This window comes from Adiantum capillus-veneris, chromosome 8 (assembly GCF_014529385.1).
Source record: "Adiantum capillus-veneris isolate H3 chromosome 8, ASM1452938v2, whole genome shotgun sequence".
Lineage (NCBI taxonomy): Eukaryota > Viridiplantae > Streptophyta > Polypodiopsida > Polypodiales > Pteridaceae > Adiantum > Adiantum capillus-veneris.
The window spans coordinates 77,065,020-77,089,310 of NC_140938.1; the positions used below are offsets into that span (position 1 = coordinate 77,065,020).

Sequence of the window (24,291 nt, forward strand, 5' to 3'; positions counted from 1 at the left end):
AGATTTCAGCCGCAAAGAAATCCGTCTTGTGTAGATTGGCAAGCAGGAGGTGGTCGACATCAATATCGGCATCGACATAGATCACTCATTAGTCTTCAGAGCATCATCTATAAACCAGGTACACATATATATCATCAGATATATATATTGCAGTCTGCATTGTTAGTTCTTGTGCTTGCCAGGTTCCAGGGGAGGTGTGGCCATACGACGGCTTGACACCATTGGCATGTATTGCAGATTGATGTACTGTGATTGTGGGTCTGCTAGTTGTGAGTCACGCTAGCAGACAGACCGCCGCAGCGGTCATAGGACAGTGATTGGTCTATTATAGGATGTATGCTAGTTCTGGGCAGTTTGCTGAGCCATCTGAGAGGGTCGTGTGTGAGGTTTTTTGAAGCCAAGCACTGGGGGCTGGGTTACCCAGTGTGAGGTGGATTAGGTTGCTGGAGTTCCCCTCTACACGCATCCTCTTCGGCGACTTTTATCCCTTAGGATGTATGACTTTGTGCTTTGTGTGGACACTGGATTGCATCTTATGCGTCAGGCCGTTGAGGCATTGCTCAGGGTTCAGTCTTGAGACAGATACAGGTTCTGTCATCGCCCAGAGAGGAGACAGTGTATGCTTACAGGATTTGTCACTGGTCAGCTATTTATGATTGTTTTTTGAACTATCTTTTGGTTCCCAGAGCTCAGTTTACAGGGGAGACTCTGTCAAAAATTTTCAAAATACTGATAGTTCCTGAGGAGAGGTGTTCAGCTTGTTGATTACAGCTTGTTTACTGTGTACAGAGGCCAGTTTACAGGGGAAACTCTGCCGGATTTTTCTCAGGAGTAAACACTTTGGCAGATATGGCATCTTCTCAAAGTGAGACTCTTTACAACATAAAGAAGCTGGATGGCACAAACTTTCCATTCTGGAAGAAGCAGATTTGGCAGGTTTTGGTGCAGAAAAAACAAGTGAATCCACTGAAGCTCAAAGGGGAGAGACCAGAAGGTATGGCTGAAGATGAGTGGGAAGAGCTTGACGAGTTAGCTTGTTCCACAATCATGCTGACACTGGCAGAAAATGTTTACTTCAACGTAGCAGAAGAGACTACAGCGTATGGCGTATGGCAAAAGCTATGTGGTATGTACGAGAAACAAAGTGCTGCTTCTCAGATTTACTGGCTCAAGAAATTGGTGGATTTGAAGATGAAGGAAGGGACAGCCATGTCAAATCATCTGAATGAATTTCACACAATTTTCAGCCAGTTAACAGCACAGGAGATAGTCTTTCCAGAATCAGTGAAGGCTATGTTTCTCTTAATCACTTTGCCAGACAGTTGGGATACTTTTCGTACAGCGTTAAGTAATTCTGTCGCGCCAGAAGGTCTTATAAGTGCCATTGTAGAAGGCAGCTTGCTCACAGAGGAAGTGAACAGGAAGAACATTGACAAAGGCAAAGGCAATAGTGCTTTGGTCGTTCGAGGGAGACAACAGTTTAAAGAGAAGAAGGGTAAGAAGGCACAAAACCGAAGTAAGTCTCGTGATTCGAAGTCAAAGGATGACATAGAATGCTACCATTGTGGCAAGAAGGGTCACATGAAGCGAGACTGTACGAAGTGGAAACAAGAAAAAGAAAAAACAAAGAGTTCTGAGCAAGATGAAAAGAAGAGTTCAGTGAAGATTGAAGAGGTGAATGTCACAGGATCTGATTCAGACAGTGATTCTGGTATAGCAGCTGGTGACATCTTCCTTACAAGCAATCTTGATTCTGTTTTCTTGACTGCAAAGGATGGACATGCTATGAGTGATTGGATTATCGACTCAGGGGCATCTTTACATGTTTCTCCGCACAAAGAGTGGTTTACATCATATGTGGCTACTAAAGATTATGTCAGACTTGGCAATGAGCAGGTTTGTGACATACTTGGAGTGGGAGATGTGCAGTTGAAGTTTCAGAATGGCTCTTCTTTATGGCTCAAGAATGTCAGACATGTTCCAGCAATACGAAAGAGCTTGATTAGTACAGGAAAGTTGGATGATGCGGGTTATGTGACAGTTTTTGGGAACAGCGCTTGGAAGATCTCCAAAGGTTCGATGACTGTAGCACATGGCAGCAAGTCAGGAACTCTGTACACTTTACATGTTTCAGAGGTTAAAAACCATGTAATTAATGTGATTGAGCAGCCAAGTGTGTCACTGTGGCATCGTAGGTTGGGACATATGTCAAAAAGAGGAATGGAAATACTTTCTCATTATGGTTATTTGCCTGGCTTTTCATTTCAAGATTTCGAGTTTTGTGAGCATTGTGTTTATGGTAAGCAAACACAGGAACCGCACAGATCAAAGAGGAATCGTAGGGACGAACGGTTAGCTCTTGTACACAGTGATCTATGCGGACCAATGCCTAGTTTGTCACTAGGGGGAGCAACGTACTTTTGTACATTCATAGATGACTATTCTCGCAAAGTATGGGTTTACTTCTTGAAGCACAAGGATGAGGTGCTCAAGGTCTTTAAGACATTCTTGCAGCTGGTGGAGAATCAGAGTGGTCAGAAGCTGAAGTGCTTGAGAACTGACAATGGTGGAGAGTACGTTTCCAAAGCTTTTCAAGACTTTTGTGAAGCAAAAGGGATTAAGCGGGAACTTACTGCACCATATAATCCTTCACAGAATGGGGTTGCAGAACGTATGAATAGGACCATACAAGAGAAGGTCAGAAGCATGTTGTCAAATGCTGAGTTGCCTGATGGATTTTGGGCGGAAGCAGTGGCTACAGCAGTCCATTTGATCAACAGGTCTCCTAGTAGGGTTCTGGATAAGAGTGCAGTGGCCGAGATGCTATGGACAGGCAAGGCACCTTCATATAAGCATCTCAGAGTCTTTGGTTGTGAAGCTTATAGCCATATTCCTAAGGAGTTCAAAAATAAGTTAGAACCAAAGAGCAAGAAGTGTATATTTCTTGGCTACGGAGAATCGGGCGAGATGGGTTACCGGCTTTGGGATCCTGAGTCCAGAAAGCTTATTCGTAGCAATGATGTGCATTTCAATGAAGCCAAGTTTCACGCTAAGCCAGAAAAGACAGAGGAGATCAGAAGAGTTGTCTTCAGGGAAGATGGACCTAGTGCTAGCACATCAAGACAGCATGGTCAGGCTCAGGAACAGCCTATAGTGGCTAGAGAGGCAGAATCAGTTGTGGTGAGACGTTCTGAGCGTGTCTCCAAACCACCTGATCGTTATGTGCCATCTCTAAATTATGTCATGCTCACAGATTGCGGAGAACCATCTTGTTACAAGGAAGCATTACAAGTGGTTGACTCGAAAAAATGGCAGTTGGCCATGCAGTCAGAGATGACAGCTCTGCATAAAAACCAGACATGGAAGTTGGTTAAATTACCACAGGGCAAAAAGGCTCTACCTTGTAAATGGGTTTACAGGTATAAGATCACCGCTCATGATAGTCAACCAAAGTACAAAGCAAGGCTTGTTGCCAAGGGCTTTAAGCAAGAACAAGGCATTGACTTTGATGAAGTCTTCTCTCCAGTGGTCAAGATGACTACATTGAGATGCTTTCTTGCATTGGTTGCTATATTGGATTTGGTGTTGCACCAAATGGATGTCAAGACAGCGTTCTTGCATGGTGATTTAGATGTGGAAATTTACATGCAGCAGCCAGAAGGGTTTGTTGAGAAAGGCATGGAACATTTGGTATGCCAGTTGTTAAAGAGTCTTTATGGCTTAAAACAATCACCGAGGACATGGTACCATAAGTTCCACCAGTTTATGCTTTCTCAAGGCTACAAACGTAGTGAGTTCGATCACTGTCTATATACAAAGAAGGCTAAGGATGGCAGTTGGCTGATCCTTATTTTGTATGTGGATGACATGTTGATTGCTGGCAAACACTTGGAAGAAATTTCAGCTTTGAAGTCAAAGATGGCAAAATCGTTTGACATGAAAGACATGGGTGAGGCAAGTCATATACTTGGTATGCGCATTGAGAGAGACAGATCAAAGAAGTTGATTTGGTTATCTCAAACAGAGTATATTGACAAGGTTTTGCAACGTTTCAATATGGAGAAGGGAAAGGCATTGAGTGTTCCATTGCCACCATATGTGAAACTTAGCAAACAAGATTGCCCTGTGTCTGAAGAAGAAAAGGCTGAAATGGATAAGATTCCATATGCGTCTACAGTGGGTAGTTTGATGTATGCAATGATTGCTACACGTCCAGATATTGCATTTGCAGTGGGAGTGGTTAGCAGATATATGTCAAATCCCGACAAGAAACATTGGGAGGCAGTGAAAGGTATCATGAGATACTTAAAACATACAAAGAGTATGCGCATATGCTATGGTAGTCAGGATTTGAGTGTCAGAGGATACACTGACTCAGATTATGCAGGAGACTTGGATAAGAGGAGATCTACATCAGGCTATGTCTTTACATTGGCTGGAGGTGCCATATCATGGCGATCTCGATTACAAGATTGTGTTACGCAGTCTACTACAGAAGCTGAGTATGTTGCAGCAAATGAGGCATGCAAAGAAGCTATTTGGCTTGGTAGATTGGTTGCAGACTTGGGAATCAATGCAGATATGCCAGAGTTATATTGTGATAGTCAAAGTGCTATACAATTGGCAAAGAATCCAGTGTTCCATTCGAAGACTAAGCATATTGATGTGAAGTATCACTTCATTAGGGAAGTACTTGAAGACAAGCAGATACAACTGCTGAAGATCCACACCAAGGACAATCCTGCTGATCTACTCACAAAGGGACTTCCAGGAGAGGGCTTTGTGCATTGTCGTGAGTTATTGGGCATTGGATAGATGGCAGCCATGTAAATCTTTGTACATTTATGTTCATAGATTTACAGTTACTTAAAGTGCCACATTGGACTTTAAGTGGGAGGTTGTTGGGATTAAAGCCCAAGTGGCCTCTTATGCGGATATGGCCGCCCGCCCGCCTAACTCACTTACCTCTAACTCTTTGTATATACTAACTTATACTTTGTGAATACTAAGATTAATTGGGAGATAACCCTTCTAACAGTTCTCTGCGTACTGTGTACTGTGTAAGCTCACTGTGTATCACTGTGTGTGTGTGAGAGAGTCGACCCACGCTCCGCTCCGCGACTTCAGTTGCACACCGCATAAGCATAAGCATTTCCATCAGAGTCAGTTTGGGGATTTTTCAAGTGACTTTATCCTATTTTTCTCTATTTTTAACATTTTTCACTTATTTATTAAGTGACTTAGTTTGGGGATTTTTCAAGTGACTTTATCCTATTTTTCTCTATTTTTAACATTTTTCACTTATTTATTAAGTGACTTTTGTTGGGAACTAAGTAGGGCTAATTGGGTAAGTTAAAATATAAGCAAACCCAAGTTAGCACAATTGGGAAGATGAGCAAGGAGCACAGCAGGCTTTCCAAGCAACAGGTACTCCCTCCCTCTCTCAACAAGAACCTCGTCAAGCATGCCTTGATGAGACCACCACCATCAGCCCCAGTGTTTTGGGATCGCCAGCAAGCCTCCGTCCTTGGCGTTTTTCCCTTCAACAGCCATCGCCAGCAAGTGCTCCCCTCTTGGCGTTTTCCTCCACTACCGGCAGCCCAATTTCAGCGTTTTGCTAACGCTAGCAACACCTGCAAGAGGTAGCGTTTTTCAGCCATAAAACGCAGCCTAAGACCTGCAGCAAGACAGTGTTTTCAGCCCTCGACATCAGCCATAAAAACGCAGCTTGATAGTGCCAGAACCTCAGCGTTTTTCATCACCGTATGAGCCTCGACAAATCAGGGATTTTCAGCCATAAAAACAGCAGCAAACCAGTCATTTTCAGCCCCCCAAAGTGGTCCAGATTCTCAACCATTACCCCGTTTGCAGTCCATGCATCATCATTGTACACCAAATCTGTAATCCTTGCTTCTTGTCGAGTGCTGGGGTCTTTCCTTGGCACAGCTGCCACCGCAAGAAAACTCTTGTGGGTGTTGGAAGCCGGAGTACCAAAGGAGGACATTGCCCTGTTTTGTAAGGTGCAATGGAAGTGAATGTTGAACTTTGCTCAAGATGAGTGCTATGAACTGTGCTGAAGAATCCTTTTACTTATGGAAGGGAGAGCCTTCCGTTCTTTAATGAGAGAGTGCAATGGACACAAACAAAGTGAATGGACTCTGTGCGTGTAGGTGCATGAGACTAAGAGATAGAGAGAGAAGAGAATACGACACCAGAATGTTGTCAAACCCTCCTCCAAAGGCCCCACTCTCTATGGCGAGAGCGGTCTACTATTGATTGCACAAATCTCTACAATGCTTGGACTTGCCAACGATGTCGACGACGATGAGGACGACGACGAGACGGGCTGAAATCTGAAAACGCTAACGGCTGAAATCTGTAAATCTTTCTCTGCTAAATTCTGACTCTATATCAGTGACGATGTCGATGGCGACGATGTGACGACGACACGCTGAAAACTAAAAACGCTAATGCTTCTTGGAGTTCTGTCGCAGTGAAACTGCAAAACGCTATGCTGATGCAAAAATGCTAGGGCTGAAAATGGTCTTGCTACTGCCGGTTGTCCTGCAAATGCAAAACGCTAGGCTTCTTGGTCGGTCTTGCTGCTGCCGGGGCTGATCTGCTATGCACAAAATGCCAGGCTGCCTGTGGATGAAATCGCTAGGTCCTTGCAGATGCAAAATGCTAGGGCTGAAAATGGTCCTGCTGCTGCCGGTTGTCCTGCAAATGCAAAACGCTAGGCTTCTTGGTTGGTCTTACTGCTGCCGGGGCTGATCTGTTGTGCACAAAACACCAGGCTGCCTGTGGATGAAATCGTTAGGTCCTTGCAGATGCAAAAACGGTAGCCTTGCTGGTGTGGGGGGTCTTGCTGAGAAGTTGCTTGTTGAGCAAGGTGCTACTGCTGCCTCTTCTTCCAGAAAGTACTAGCGCTAGGTTTCTATTTATACTAACTTAGCAAAATTGCCCCACCTACTTTCCAACAAAAGTCACTTAAAAATAATAAGTGAAAAATGTCAAAAATAGGGAAAATAGGTCTATGCAATGTGAAAACGCTACTAATGGGATCTGACTGGAATCTGATGGTCATGTTGTGTGCAACCAGAGGATATGCATCTAATCTAAGTGTTTGGACATGCACGGTTTGCGAACAAACTCACAGAAGTGCCAGATCACTTCCTAGAATTCTTGGGACCTAGGCTCGAAAGCCAAGATCGGTTCTTCCTGAGGGGGTTCTTTGGACCTAGGCTCGAGAGCCAAAATCGGTTCTTTCTGAGGGGGTTCTTCGGACCTCGACTCCAAAGCCAAGATCGGTTCTTCGTGATTGATCGAATCTGCAATGAGGTTAGCTTCACTAGAGAAAGTATCAACTAACACATCATCCTTGCGAACAATCACATCATCTTCATGCAAATCATCATGCTTATGAGAAATCACATCTTGATCATCATGCAAATCATCATGCTTGTCAGTGTCATCCAAATCATCATGCTCATCATTATCATGCTTATCATCATGCAAATCCTGTGTGTCATGCTTGGGAGAAGAAGAGACTAAGAGAGTCTCCTTTTCTTGATTCTGTGCAAACTGCACCTGCACAATAGAAAAAAGTCGCCACAACTCTTTCATGTGTTGGTCGCCCTTCTCTTGTCTTGCTTTGTTCTCGCGATCAAATTCTGCTTGTCTTACTTGGCTTCCAAGCGTGCTTGCTCGCGCTCACGCGCTATGGCTGCCATTTTGTCTTGCTACTGACAATCAATTTCTGCCATTCTTTCTGTTGTTCGTGCTTCACATTGTAACTTCCTTTCCATAAACATCTGGTCTAAAGCCTCCATAGGAGTTAGTGCAATCCTTGACGTAGATGGGGAAGGGTCGGAAAAACCTCCTAGTGGGGAAAATTCTTCTTCGCCTCTCTCATGCTCATCACCTCTAAGCGAAGTATCCAATCCGCTTCGAGTGATGACCATCCACTGAAGTCGTGGGTTCTTGTTGGTTCTTGTGGTCTTGGGTTCTTAAGTTCACGAGGAACTTGGGTTCTTGCGGGTCTTTGGTCTTGGGGTTCTTGAGGGTCTTGAGGTTCTTGAGGTTCTTCTTTCGCTTGCAATCTGTGTTAGAGAAGGATCTTCTCTTCACCCGAGTTCTTCTCTTTCCCGAGGGAGCACCCCTTGGCGGCCTTGCGCTCACACCAAGGTTGCCTTTTCCCACGTCGATTGGCCTGCCGCTAAGTACACGGTCCGCTCTCAATGTGTAAGGTGCAACAGAATGAATGTTGTATTTTCTCAAGATTAGTGATCTTTATTGCTCAAGGTTCCTTTTAGTTGATGAGCACGCGGCGATGTGCGCAAGTGATAGAGCACGCGAAGATGTGCAAGCCTTGAGGCTTGAAGCGGAGACACTGTGTTGCAGAAGGGAAGCGCTAGCAGAACGAAGAGGGAGAGAGAGAGAGAGCTCACGTTTTTGGGGATAACTCAATAAGTGAGTTTTGGGTTTTCCCACTTTTATTATAAGTGACCTTTAAAAAATGTGTCCAGGTTCAATATGAACCTGGACATATTGAACCTGGACAAAGTATAAAAATATACAAAAAGGGGTTATTTAGGCCTTTAACCCAACAACTTCCCACTTAAAGGCATAAATGACGCCTTTAAGTTAACCAACTCCCACCAGCTGTATGCAATGCTCATGTTGAGCCTTAGCAAGACTCTTGGTGAGAACATCTACAGGGTTATCCTATGTGTAAATCTTAGTCAAGGTGACTAGACCATCCTCCAATACTTGTTGTATGAAGTGGTATCGCACATCAATGTGCTTTGTCCGTGCATGAAACATGGCATTCTTGGCCAAATAGACAGCACTTTCGCTATCACATCCCAAGACAGGAGTACTAGCAGGCATACCAAGCTCTTTGACAAGTCTGCCCAACCATATGGCCTCTTTAGAAGCCTCAATGGCTGAAATATATTCAGCCTCAGTAGTACTCAATGCCACAATTTTCTGCAGTCGCTCGTGAACACCAAGAGACTGCACCACCAGCAATAGCAAACACATAGCCACTAGTGGACTTCCTGGTATCCAAGTCACCTGCCATATCTGCATCACAATAGCCCTGCAACTTCAAGTCACTTTCGCCATAGCATATACACCTAGATTGTGTACCTGACAAGTATCTCAGAATGCATTTCACAGCTTCCCAATGTGCTTTGCCGGGATTGGACATGTATCTACTAACAACTCCCACCGCATGGGCAATGTCAAGACGAGTGGCAACCATAGCATACATAAGAGAACCACAAGCTGATGCATAAGGGATTCCCTTCATAGCATTCACTGCCACGTCATCCTTTGGGCAATCGGCTTTGCTAAGTTTTGTGTGTGGAGGTAAAGGTACTCCAAGTGACTTAGCTTCAGCCATGTTAAACCTGTCAAGTACTTTAGCAATGTACTTTTCTTGAGATAAGAAGAGCAATTTCAGCTTTCTATCTCTCTTGATTCTCATGCCCAAGATGTGCTCAGCATCACCTAAATCCTTCATTGCAAAAGCAGAATTCAGCTGACGTTTAAGAGCATTAATGGTAGACTTATGCTTCCCAGCAATAAACATATCATCTACATATAGCATAAGGATTATAGGACTTCCATCATTATCCTTCTTTGTATACAAACAATGGTCTGAATGGCTGCGTTTAAAGCCTTGAGACAGCATAAAAGTATCAAACTTTTTGTACCACTGACGTGATGACTGCTTCAAACCATACAGTGCCCTTCTTAGTTTGCATACAAGTTCCTTTCTATCAGGAACTACAAAACCCTTAGGTTGCTTCATGTAGATATCTTCATCAATGTCACCGTGAAGAAAAGCTGTTTTTACATCCATTTGATTCAATTCTAAGTCAAGCACTGCAACGAGAGCAAAAAGGACACGCAATGTCGTAAGCTTTACAACAGGAGAAAAGATCTCTTGAAAGTCAATCCCCTCTTTCTGTGCATACCCTTTGGCAACTAACCTTGCTTTATACTTGGGCTTTCCATCAACACATTTGACCTTGTAAACCCATTTGTTAGGAAGAGCCTTTCTCCCTTTAGGCAATGGCACAAGATCCCAAGTATTGTTTGCATGCAAAGATTTGATTTCCTCTTGCATCGCAGGCTCCCACTTACTGCTTAACTCACATGATTTTGCCTCTTTATATGTAAGAGGCTCCCCCTCATCTGTCAACATAACATGATGCAAAGAGGGATCAAAGCGCTGTATCAACCTTCTGAACCGACTAGACCTGCGTACCCAATGATCTACATTCTCAGGCACAGGTTCTACATCAGGAGGCAACTCATTTTCAGCATGCTCACGCTGCTGAAAATCATTTTCAGCCATGACAGGTGGCTGTCCATCCTCATTTGGAGCATCTAAATCATGTCCTACCTCTTCTGGCTCAAGGTTAACCGGCTGATAATCAATTTCAGCTTGCGGTAATGCATCCTGAGGCTCTTTTTCAACATCAATAGGTGGCAAGAGAGGCTGAAATTTGACCGATTTCTTGTCAATTTCAGAAGATGTAGCATTTTTCAGCAATTTAGCCTCATTGAACACTACATCTCGGCTGTGTACTACCCTCTTAAACTGAGGCAACCATATCCTGTAGCCCATTTCACCCTCTTCCCCATAACCTAAGAAGAGTCCTTGGATGGACTTGGCATCTAGCTTTGTCCTCAAGTCATTACGAACACGGACAAAAGCCTCGCAGCCAAACACTCTCAAATGATCATAAGAGGCAGGTTTGCCAGACCAAACCTCCTCTGGAATGTCATTTTTTAGCATATTGTTAGGAGAGCGATTGCATACATGAACTGCAGTTTTCAAAGCCTCTCCCCAAAACCCATGAGGGAGATTAGCCGTGGACAACATACAACGCACTCTCTCACATAAAGTACGGTTATACCTCTCAGCCACACCATTAGAAGATGGATTATAAGGGGTTGTCAACTCCCTTTTAATCCAATATTCTTCGCAATAACGCTGAAATTCAGCAGACGTGTACTCCCCCCCATTGTCAGATCTCAGACATTTAAGCTTACTACCCTTTTGCGTGGTCACAAAAGCATGAAACCTCTTAAATGCATTAAATGTCTCACTCTTATTCTTTAACAAATATGCCCAGCCTTTCCTAGTGCAATCATCAATGAATGTAACAAAGTATGATGCACCACCAAAAGACTTAACAGGCATTGAACATACATCGGAGTGAATTAAATCAAGAGCATTAGCTTTGCGCGAGACACCAGAATAATAAGAAGACTTCTTTTGTTTACCATACAAACAGTCATTACAAAAATCTAACTTGGTGCCCTTTACATCAACCCTCTTCAAAGAGGAGAGCACATCAAGTCCCTTCTAGCTCATATGGCCAAGTCTTTTGTGCCACAACTCCAAATGAGAAGCATCTTCGGCCACTGCAAGAAACTTGCCAGGCAAAGCTTTGCCATGTAAATAGTACAATGTACCACTCTTGCATCCCTTGACAATGAGCATTGATCCCTTAAGCAACTTCCATGAACCCCCAGCAAAAATGGTCGTATAACCCTGTGCATCCATCTGGCCAACAGACAATAGACTCTTCTTGATGCCTGGTACATACCTTACATCTTTAAGCATAAACTCTTGGCCATTGTTTAATGCCAAGCGCACAGTGCCCATTCCTTCAATGTCACAAGCATGGTTATCCCGAAGGTAAACCTTGCCATACTTGCCTGCATGATAAGAAGCAAAGCACTCCACAGATGGAGTCACATGAAATGAGGCACCCGAGTCTACTATCCAAGACTGTGTAAAGCCATCATTTGCACTTAGCAATGCATCAATGACATCTCTACGTGAGATAAGCATGTCTTCTGCATTTGCTACAACAAAATCTGAGGGGCATGAAGCTGCAACCAAGATCTCCTCACTGTCGGATAACTCTGTGATAACCACACTAGAGGATACATTGACAGTCTCCGAATCCTTGGAGGAGGTACCTGCTGATTTTTCCCCTTTCTTATCCTCTGTCTTCTTCTTCTCCTGTGATTCCTTCTTTCTTTCCTGCTCTTTCTTGAAATACCTGCAATCTGGCTTCTTATGGCCTTTTCTGCCACACTGATAACAAGTCACATCCTTATCCCTAGACTTGCTTTTGCTCTTGTTTTGAGTCTTGGTACCTGTATTTTGCTTCTGACTTCTGTCTCTCGCATTGTAAGCAGAACTGCCACCTTCCCCACCACTAGACTTGCGTCTAATTTCCTCATTTAAGATGGAGCCTCGCACTCCATCATATGTGAGGTTAGGGCTATTACTCAAAGAAACCACAAGCGTTTCCCAAGAGTCTGGCAAAGTCATCAACAAAAATATGGCTTTCAACTTGTCATCAAAAGGTTGAAGCCCAGTATCCTGTAGTAGCTGACTCATAACACTGGTGAAAGCACTTAAGTGCTCAAAAGGTTGAAGCCCAATATCCTGTAGTAGCTGACTCATAACACTGGTGAAAGCACTTAAGTGCTCAGAAGCCGACTTGGCTTTGTCAAGCATCATGTTCACCAGTTTGCACATCAAATGCACCTGATTCACAGGGGTGGCATTCTCATAAGTGGCCTTCAACTTATGCCAAATTGCATGTGCACTGTCCAAGCCCTTTATGTCCACCAGAATGTCATCGGTCACAGCCATTTTGCTGTAGGCCTTTGCCCTCTTGTTGAGCTTGGCCCAATCCTCATCTGGCATATCCTCACGCTTTACAGCCAAAAGGGCGTCCTCACAATCCTTGAGGAACAAATCCCTTGCATCCTGTCCTGCCATAGGTCGAAACCTGTACCGTCAAATCGCTTGATTTTCATCAAGCTCTTGGCATCAGACGACGAGGAAGTAGAGGCCATTCGCGATAAAAATGCAGTAGAAAGTGTCTACACCAAATCTGAAAATTTTCAGTGATCACAATGTACCGCACGTTGCATACAATGTGCTGAAAATTTCAGCAATTAACAAGTATCCCCAATGCGTACTTGCATAAACCCACAAAAGGCGTACATAAACCTCAATTTGTGTACATAAAACAGTCCAATGCTGAATTTTCTGCAAATTTACTCTTTTGGCGCATCAATTTGCATCAAATGGACCTGTTTTGAGTGGGAAAAGCAAGGGGCATTCACGGGAATCGATTTAGAACACCTGCGTTTTGCTGTTTTGACCTGTAATTTTCTGGTTTTTACCTGTTTTGACTTAATTTCAGCCTGTTTTAGGCTGTTTTGGGAACCCTAATCACCCTAGGTGACACCGGAAGCAAGGGGCTTCGCGATGAAAGCGAAAATTTGACGCGAGAGAAGCCTTTTGCCTGTTGTCCAGCCACCTACGCAAAGCTTCTGAAACCCTAATCTAGCTCTGATACCAGTTGATGAGCGCGCGGCGGTGTGCGCAAGTGATAGAGCACGCGAAGATGTGCAGGCCTTGAGGCTTGAAGCAGAGGCACTGTGCTGCAGAAGGGAAGCGCTAGAGAACGAAGAGGGAGAGAGAGAGAGAGAGCTCACGTTTTTGGGAAAAACTCAATAAGTGAGTTTTGGGTTTTCCCACTTTTATTATAAGTGACCTTTAAAAAATGTGTCCAGGTTCAATATGAACCTGGACAAAGTATAAAAATGTACAAAAAGAGGTTATTTAGGCCTTTAACCCAACATTAGTTCTTAGGGAAAGAGAGAGCTTTCCGTCTTATGGAGAGTGTTGTGGTCACGAACAAAGTGAATGGATATTGTGCGTGCAAGTGAATGAGACTGAGAGAAGGAGAGAGAAGAGATACGACACCGAGAGGTTGTAAAACCCTCCTCCGAAGGCCCCACTCTCGTCGGCGAGAGTGGTCTACTTTGATTGCACAAAGGTGTACAATGTGCATGCAATGGACTGATATGGCTGAAATCTGTGAGCTTTTATCTGCTGATTTTCATGGTCTTATTGGTGGCTGAAAATGACTGTTTTGATTGCGTTTTGATGGCTGAAAATGGGGGATCATCTCCAACCAACTTGGGGACTGATTTGCTACTGTGTCTAGGCTGAAACCTGCGTGGATCTGATGTGGTCTAGGGCTGAAAGTCAAAACGCTGGCTGAATCGACATCTGCAATAAAAAGACTCACAAAAGTGCAATATCATTGCTAATCTAAACTTGACTGAACCCTGCTGTGGTGTAGCTTGTCCACGGACACATAGGGTTGGGATGTGTCACGTGACACAATGAGTGAAAAGAGGCACAATGGGAAGCTGGACAAGCCCTTCTTTCTTGGGATTCCTGTCACTCTTCAAAAAAAACGATTAGGAATCAACACGCCCAAGTGAACTTGGGTTCCTGCGACCTCAACAAGCAAAACAAAATTGTGGTTCTTGTGGTTCTTTCCTTGAGTGATACAGAACACTGTCAAAGCTCTAATACCAATGTAAGGTGCAGCGGAAGTGAATGTTGAACTTTGCTCAAGATGAGTGCTCTGAACTGTGCTCAAGGTTCCTTTTACTTATGGAAGGGAGAGCCTTCCGTTCTTTAATGAGAGAATGCAATGGATACAAACAAAGTGAATGGACTCTGTGCGTGTAGGTGCATGTGACTAAGAGATAGAGAGAGAAGAGAATACGACACCAGAATGTTGTCAAGCCCTCCTCTGAAGGCCCCACTCTATATGGCGAGAGCGGTCTACTATTGATTGCACAAATCTCTACAATGCTTGGACTTGTCAACGATGTCGACGACGATGAGGACGACGACGAGACGGGCTGAAATCTGAAAACGCTAACGGCTGAAATCTGCAAATCTTTATCTGCTGAATTCTGACTCTATGTTAGTGACGATGTCGATGGCGACGATGCGACGATGACGCGCTGAAAACTGAAAACGCTGATGCTTCTTGGAGTTCCGTCGCGGTGAAACTGCAAAACGCTATGCTGATGCAAAAACGCTAGGGCTGAAATGGGTCTTGCTACTGCCGGTTGTCCTACAAATGCAAAACGCTAGGCTTCTTGGTTGGTCTTGCTGCTGTCGGGGCTGATCTGCTATGCACAAAACGCCAGGCTGCCTGTGGGTGAAATCGCTAGGTCCTTGCAGATGCAAAACGGTAGGGCTGAAAATGGTCCTCCTGTTGCCGATTGTCCTGCAAATGCAAAACGCTAGGCTTCTTGAGTGGTCTTGCTGCTGTCTGGGCTGATCTGTTGTGCACAAAACGCCAGGCTACCTGTGGATGAAATCGCTAGGTCCTTGCAGATGTAAAAACGCTAGCCTTGCTGATGTGAGGAGTCTTGCTGAGAAGTTGCCTGTTGAGCAAGGTGCTCCTGCTGCCTCTTCTGCCAGAAAGTGCTAGCGCTAGGTTTCTATTTATACAAACTTAGCAAAATTGCCCTACCTACTTTCCAACAAAAGTCACTTAAAAATAATAAGTGAAAAATGTCAAAAATAGAGAAAATAGGTCTATGCAATGTAAAAATGCTGCTAATAGGATCTGACAGGAATCTGATGGTCATGTTGTGTGCAACCAGAGGATATGCATCTAATCTAAGTGTTTGGACATGCACGGTCTGCGAACAGACTCACAAAAGTGCCAGAACACTTGCTATTCTAGACTGACTTGATTGAACTGAACCCTGGTCATGCTGTAGCTTGTCCACGGACACATAGGGTTGGATGTGTCACGTGACATGTTTAGACACGTCCATTGTCGGGGCGTGAACCAGTTGTTAAGCTGGTTGTTAGGCTTAAGGTGAAATTAATGTAAAGATTAAGGTACAGAAGATAAACTGTTGATGATGGGCGACGAGCAAATGAAGCAAACGCGGGGCTCCGGATGATGCCGAGCGTGCTGGCTGCGTATCTGCTCTGCTGTACCTGTCTATGGCTGCTGTGTATCTTTGTACCCGTAGGGCTTCAGATTATGCAGAGCAACGCATGGGCTTTGTGAGAGAGGGGCGAGGCTATGAGGCTTAACGCCCCCCACAAGGCTGCCCTCGCCCAAGGGGGACTGTTGGGGGGGGGGGGGGGGAGAGAGAGAGAGAGAGATAAAATGAAATGAAATGTTATATTAACGTCTACAAAAGGCCAAATTGACCTATGAGACCAACAAGTTACAAACTGGTGAATCTAATACAAAGTTTGTGAGCTAAAAAAAGATTGACATCCTAAACGAAGATGTTGTAATGAAAGTGAAAGTGGGGGAAAGACTAGAGACTCTCTAGTCTATACAAAGGTACAAAATAATGAGGCGTGCAAGAAACTTAAGCTACCAAGAAGGGGATAATCCTTGAGCTTAGAGTAAATCCACCATCGGTCCATGTCGGATCTCTTCGATGTCCTCCATGGTCAAAAACTTGACTAGGCATCGTGCGTGGCGCCAAAATAATCCAAATCCTGCTCTGTAATCTCCGTCTATGCTGGAATGCCCTCCTTTGTAATCGTGGGCGCCGAGATCTCCCTAGGTCTATCGCACGGTCAATTGGTGTGCCTCTAGTGAAGGTGGGATCCGAACTCTGCTGCATAACCTGTCTGTCTGTCTAATGGTAATGGCTGGCCTGAAATAGTCTGTAACCTGCCGCTAAGTCTGTCTCTCTGGTCACCTCAACAAGCACTCTCTATGTCTCCTCAACTTAAGCAAGAACAGACCCAAGCATCTCTCATCCCGATATCCCATAACTCTGGAAAGTGGTCCAAATGGCAAAACACTCTCTGAATAAGCAATGGAATCACCGTGAATCTCATAGTATGCGGAGCAATGACATATGTAATGCAACTCAATCTCTGGCTCCCTATGGCATACACGACATACCCTAGCCTCAGCCGGAACTCCTCTATATCTGACAGTCTCAATCTCAAGCTGGTGTGAGAGTCTCAATCTCAAGCTGGTGTGAGAATGTGCATATCTCGCCAATAGCACACTGCAACCCATATGATAAATGTGTATCTGTATAGCTGGGCCTGACTACAAAGACATCTGCTATGGTTGGAAAAAATGTTCTCTGTAAAAAGCCATCTTCGTGCCCCAACTCCTAAGTAGGCTTTATCCAAGTCCTGGTGTCCATCTAAATCTAGTCCTGGCGGATAAGTCTAGTAATCTCTATCCGTGTCATAGTGAGGGAGGGAGGCTCCAAGAGTACTTGAAGGGAGGCAGTCTATCCATGCTAAAACCATGCATTTTTTGGAACCAAGAAGACATGTCACAAACTACTGACGTGTCAAGCCACTGAAGAAAGGAACCAACCTGCAGATCACGGCCGAGAGGCCTAAACCCTAAGAAGAAATAGCTGAAGAAGTAGAAGCGGCACAAGAAGATTTACCAACTTGCAAAGACTTGCCGAGAGGCCTATTTTGAAAAACGAGTTCCCACCGACTTAAGGGACCCCCTCCAATGGGGCCCAGGGAACCTAAAGCCATTAAACTCAAGCGGGACCTGGCACGGTTGTACACATCCATCCTTGAGAAGCAATCGAGTGGATGAGCACAGAGAGAGGGTGTATGGGCAGTAGGACAGGCAGGTTTCAGGAGAGGTTTCTCTACTCTTGATCATATTCTGACACTCAAAGCCATTATTGAGGAAGGGAGATCAAGTGGGAGATAGCTCTATTGTTGCTTTGTGAATTTCCGCAAAGCCTTCGATACAGTGCCCAGAGCTAGAGTGATGTGCAGACTACATGAGATGGGGGTACCCAAAGAGTTGATTTGGGGGATCATGGCTCTATACAAGTCAGTAGTGGGGCATGTACACACTCTAGAGGGGATTTTTGATTTGGTTCACTCCACTATTGGGGTGAAACAGGGCTGCGTGCTATCTCCTACACTATTTGGCATGTATGTGGATGAGGTTGCTAACTACATTGAGAGGGATGGTGATAGAGGAGCACAGTTGGCAGGGACATGGATCCCACTATTGTTATATGGTGATAAGATTGTGTTGTATTCTGACTCCCCGAAGGGGATGCAGCGTCATTTAGATGCTTTGTACACATTTTCCTACGATAGTGGATTATCGGTTAACCTGGGGAAAACCAAGGTTATGGTGTTTAACACCACACCACAGTGGGTCAGGAGGTCAGCACCCACTTTTACATATGACCAGGAGACCATGTAGTATACACATGCATACACCTATCTTGGGGTAGTCTTCAGTGGACCGGTGTTTTCATTTAGGAGAGCACCAAAGACTAGATTGACGAGGGCTCATGCAGCCTTGGGTGGATTGGAGCAGATGTGTTCGCACGTTCAGTTTCTAGAACCTTAAACAAAGCTGTGGATTTTTGACACTCTCGTGGCTTCAGCTATGCTTTATGGGGTTCAGATTTGGGGACCCTCAGTGGACCACAGTAGACCACTGTCACAAATTGATGACATGGCAGAACCATACAGACAGCAGACTGTACAGATAGGCCTGTAAAAAGAGTTGACATGCTAACCTGGACTGCCGTACGGATTTTCGTAAAAAGCGGTGACATGCTAACGTGGCAAGCTGTACGGATTTCCACGATTCACGATGGCTGCTTTTTGAGGCCCAAAGCTTTTGAGTTTAAATCTTTTCATGTAACTGCTTTTCAATGGCCAAGGGCCTTTAGATAAGAACCCAAGGCCACTTCTCCCCTCTATGAGCTGACGAGCTACTGAGCAGAGATGGCCCGGGGGGGTTGTACTTTGCTCAAACATTACTATAAAAACAAATACTGAAAGGGGCGCTAGACTTTGGGACCAATACCTCTGTGATAAAGTTGTAAAGTATTTTGGGTGACTCTCTCCTGTGTCGTGCCAGATTTCTGACTTGGGGAGTCCAAGTCTGTAACATTGGTATCAAAGCTCAGCCGATTTTCCTTCCATCGGAAAATCCAATCCTTTTACCGTGACACACATGAATTCAAACGACGAATCCTACAACAATCAGACAAACTCACCCGACAATTCCGGATTGGGTGAAAGTACAGGAAATTCAAACAAGAGTACGGGCCTCCACGGCCTATAGAGTATGAACGAAGGGAGATGCAACGTCAACAGCAGGTTGATGCCTGTGCCAAGCAGATGCTACAATATTCGAAGGATCAACAGTACGCGAAATTTTTGACCCAGCAGCCGATTGCTGAGGTGCATTCCTGATGGCGTACGGCCATCGATTCACCATTGAAGTCCGCATTGAAGAAACCACCTGCCCCGCGAATGTATAAGGAAGATGAACTTGATGATGTGATCGAACAACGAGTCAACCAAACATTGAAGACCACAAAGCGTTCGAAAAGACGCAACAAGGGAACAAATTACCCTGTAATTTGGGTCAACGATCTTCGTTTGCAAATACACGAAAAGGCAAGAAGTGTGTACGCTTCGAGGGTGTGTCCGGTTCATCCTCATCCTCTTCTGACAGTTCCGACAGCTCTTTCTCTGCTGATTCCAGTGATGAGGACAGAAAGGGCAAGAAACGACAAAAGAACCAAAGATATGGGAAGAACAAGAAGAAGGCCAAGAAAAGCAGATCCCATCGCAAATCTCAGAAATTTTCTGACAGTTCTGAGGAGGATTCATCCTCTTCTAAGAGTTCGGACTTTGATAACCAGATGTTTTATTTTAAGAGAAAGCACTTTATAAAGCCAATCAATACAATTTTCTCGAAAATCAGAGCAAGAAGACCAAAGAATTCAAGTAGGGTGGACAAGCAATAAAATTTGATACCTTTTCGGGTTTTCGAGATGCACACAAGGACCTCGCTTTTATTCAACAATTTGACATAGTCTTTTTCTGGAGGGTGCTATTCAGAGCATTCCAAGATAAGAAGGGGAGCATCCTACTTGAAAGGAAATGCACGGACATGGTGGTCCACTCTTCTGTTACGAAAAGAAGCACCGACAAAGTGGCTAAAGTTCAAAAGACTTTTTATTTCCTCGTGGCTCACTCGAGTACGAACGTGATGTAATTACCACATGGAATCATCTTAGGATGGTCGAGGCCAGATACTTATTGCGAGAGATTTTGGGATGTTTTTCTCTCTTTTAAAAAGATCAATTTTAAGTAGCAAATTGAACGATTCTGTAGTGGACTTCCCAAAGAGATACGAGATTACTGCCTATTACAGAAATCTGAATCCATATAGCAACTGATGGGACATGCTAAGCAAGGGTTTGCTATGCATTCAGAAAACTTGACTTATCCAACATAACTACTTTCGATGAATGAAGACAGAAAAAGAGTAAAGAAAGATGCACGTCCCCGATTAACACAGGTACAGAAAGATGAATACCTCAAAACCGAGGAGTGTTTTGATTGTGGGAAACAGGGACATATATCTGCAGAGTGCCCAAGAAAGGCACAAGAATGAGAACGGCTGACATACTAAAATAGAACTAGGCGAGGAGATTCTCGCTCCACAACAAATACTGGATAGGAAATTGAAAAAGATATTGATGTGCTAACGGTATTTTCTTTATGAATTTATGAATGAACAATTTTGAAATAGGAATTTATGATGATGACTCTGATTTATGTATGAAATTAACATGTTTGAAAAATCTGGTTATTTCTGAACAAATAACAGGTGAAATACAGAATGAGATCATGATGAATTTGCATATGAATGCAATCGGGAGCAATGATAGCTCCAAATGAACCCGATCAAGATTCAAGATGAGAATCATGAATTTTGAATGATGATGATGACTAATGATGAATGATATGACTGGATACTGTGGTGAGTGCATCAAGAACTCCTAAGGGATGAGATGGCTACACAACGATAAGATGACTAGACTGAAAGATTGGAACACTCTGTTCGATATGAACTCAATGTGTTATTGATGAACTAGAATTCCCATAAATGTACCTGATTTTTTGAAAACTCACTCACGTGATTATTATTGAGTGCAAGATTGAAAGACAATATGACTGCAGCATTTTGATCTTGAGAAATCTATGGACATGAGCGCAATAAGAATTAGTTAAATGTGATGTGAATGTTCAATGACTAATTTATGGGACCTGCCCGGAGATAGATATGCTCGGCTAGCTCTGAGTTATTCCGACAGCTAGCGCTACAGGGGGACACAGCATGCTAGTACGGGCAGATGGCATCATGGTTTCAATCACATGACTTCAGCATGGATAGATTGCCCCCATTCCAGTACTCCTTGGATACACCCTCCCTTTCTCTCACACGGACAGAGATCACTCGACTTATACGTAAGGATTAGATTCAACTAGATACCATAAGCACATGGATACAGCCGGTACAAGAGTTAGGCATGATGATGGCTTTCTACAAAGAGCATCTTCTCCAACTAACAGAGGATGGATATGTGATCAGACCGGCATATATGGACACTCATTGCTATGGGATACAATGTGCTATTGGTCAGATCCGCACATCATCTCATCAGCTAGAGATTGAGCCTGGCACATTTAGGAGAGTACCAGCAGAGGGCAAGATATGCCATTTGTGTCATATAGAGCCAGAGACATAGTTACATCACATTTGTCATTGTCCGGTATACTATGAGATACGAGGCCGCTTTCACTGTCTATTCAGAGAAGGTTTTGGACCGTTGACTAGAGTAATGAGATATCAAGATCAGAGATGCATCAGGTTGTTTTTGCTAGAGCTGTGCAGACACAAGGAGAGTCTCTTGAGGAGACCAGGGAGTGGGAGATATTCACAAAGGGAGATCACTAACTTCTTTAGAGCAGGGACTCAGCAGCCAGATGAGCATGCTTCACAACAAACTTCAGAGCCCACTTATATTAGAGGTATATTAGTGGACAGAGCCACTAAGCTCGGGAGAGCTAGACGCCCACGTCTACGAGGGCGACCACGACATTGACGGAGGCTCCATTAGAGGATCATGACTATTCTAGCACGATAGTGAAAAAACTTTAGAGCCAAAGTTTAATACCTGAGCACAATGCCACCAAAACGTTGATGAACACGCAACTCCTGCAAAGCAAAGAAACTGCTAAGACAAAGTAATTTGAATAATGCTTGATTGTAAATTTTAATTGTAAACATATTGCAGACCTTTAAAAATCCAAGCCGACACAGCTTACGACCAGTACATCGCTTTATGTCACAATGGCCAAAATCCTGCATATGTGTTGCATTAAGATGAGCCTTACATAATAAAATGAAGGGTTGCTTTTACTTCACAAAAAGCTGCATAAATTAGAGAGAGAAGAATCAACTTTCCACAATCGACAAGTTTTCCTCCAATAAATTGCTCATTGATAGGCAAAAACCAAAGTCATTGATTGGAATACATACACCTTAATTTCTAGAACCTTTGAAAATTCTTACTCAACATGGAGCTTATGAACCAACAAGACCGTCTTCTGGAGTTCCCGTGTATCTTGATTCGTGCCAGCACTCGCAGCTAGCATAGAAGAAACTTATTGCAAGCCCACATGTACATGTACTACTAGCATTTATAGCAACCATGACAACTACATGCGGCTTGCATGAAATGTCCTTCTTAGATAAAAGACGTGAAACCAAGCCCAACAATGTTGGATATCCTATATAGCTGTAAGGCCGCAGCACCCAATCAAGTCGAGACATCACTTTGACGTGAGTTTACTATCTGAAATCTGATAAGAACTCGGTAGAGATGTTCAAACAAAAAGTTCTTGCTTACAAAAATACTACACCTGCATTTTACAATTTCTTATATTGTATGCAGCATCTTGATGGAGAGTTGTGCCCGACCAAACATGCCAAGCCCGGTAATTATATTTTTCTGCTATTGCCAAGCCAAGCATAGAACCAGCAATGAACCCCTCTTTGTGTGGGATCCCCATATACTGCTTATAACAATGGTTGGATAGTAAAAGCCTACCACTATTGAAGATGAAAAAATTCGCTATTTCTTCATATATTTTTCTGCTATTGCCAAGCCAAGCATAGAACCAGCAATGAACCCCTCTTTGTGTGGGATCCCCATATACTGGTTATAACAATGGTTGGATAGTAAAAGCCTACCACTATTGAAGATGAAAAAATTCGCATGAAGCACTACCCAGGAAAAGCGCTTAAACGGCAGACTGAGAGGTACCTTAAATTACAAACACTTGATATTCTGAGATCCATTCTGTTGACTAAAACAAAAATGGGAATTCCAGAGGGAGGAAAAAAGTACCCACCCACATTGCCAGTTTGAAGCCCAAATTCTCGGTCGCAGTTTCAACCTTCTCTTCTGAAAACATTTATTTAAGGACAAAATATTATTTGAATGCAAACAGTCTAGTCTGATCACGTTTTGATTATAAATAGCATCAACGGTCTTAGGATTCAAATTTTGAACAAGTCTCCATGCTTTGGGAATGTACCTTCTGTTGTTGATGACGTTAATTCTGAAGGCTCGTTCTGGTCAGAATTCCTGTTGTTGCATGCCAAAAGTAGAGGTAATAAGGACTCCTATGACACTTCCATTAGATTGACAAGAAAATTATGACGAACGTAGCCACAAAGAAAACCATACACATTTTTCCAAGGTTTATCCCTGGCATAGACTTTAAAATCAAGGCCGGTCTCTCCAGCTCATCCACCCATCTCGAACCTGGCGACAAACCTCTCTGTGTATCCAGCCGAATACGCACAAAAGAACGCATCAAAGAGGATGCATGAACATTACATAAAGGAGCATCACCAAAGATAAACTAGAATGCCTCCTCCATGGAGTTTGGACCCTCGGTGTTGAGAGAGCCAGCTCTTGACCACATACCTTAAATGTATGGGATTGGAAATGCTTCCAAGGCTCAGCCCTAGGGATAAGACTCCAAATTTGAGCTTGGAAATCACTACGCTACTCTACATCTCAGGATCAACGATGCTCAATCTTCCATCCTCCCACAGTATAATGATAGAAGGACGGAAGATGATCTCTAGCATGCATTACACCATACAATCACACAATCACATTTCTATTAGCAGATCACGCTGATCTCTCAGAGGCTTCTTCATGCACTAAGACCACATACCCAATTGAAACTATTGAGGCACTAGAATCATATGCTACTATGCAAAAGACATTGATGCACATATGCAATCACAAAACACTAAGGCATAAACTTAGCCCATCTGGACAGAACTCAGACCGCAATTAAATTTCAAATACAACCAAACGATCCCCAGACCGCAGCTTGCACCGTTTAGACGGTTCCATCTACGATGCCGACATCGCAACCTGCCCCGTCTAGAGGTTCCAAGTACAACTAAACGATACCCAGACCGTACTCTGCGTCGCTTATAGGTTCATCAAACAGTATTGAAACCAGCATTGCAACCAAACTCAAAC

At 43.8% G+C, this 24,291-nt stretch overlaps 1 protein-coding gene across 1 annotated transcript in view; it reads right to left on the reverse strand.

Annotated features, from left to right (window-relative positions):
• The window catches only part of LOC147452400 (uncharacterized), a 99,056-nt gene that overhangs the window by 11,105 nt on the left and 63,660 nt on the right, over positions 1–24,291 (reverse strand). The window contains exons 2-5 of the mRNA XM_086518112.1: positions 23,324–23,373; positions 23,138–23,190; positions 22,020–22,085; positions 21,898–21,938 (exon numbers count right to left, since the gene is read on the reverse strand). Coding sequence (XP_086374238.1) covers positions 21,898–21,938; positions 22,020–22,085; positions 23,138–23,190; positions 23,324–23,373 — 210 coding nt within the window. The remainder of the gene's footprint in view (positions 1–21,897; positions 21,939–22,019; positions 22,086–23,137; positions 23,191–23,323; positions 23,374–24,291) is intronic.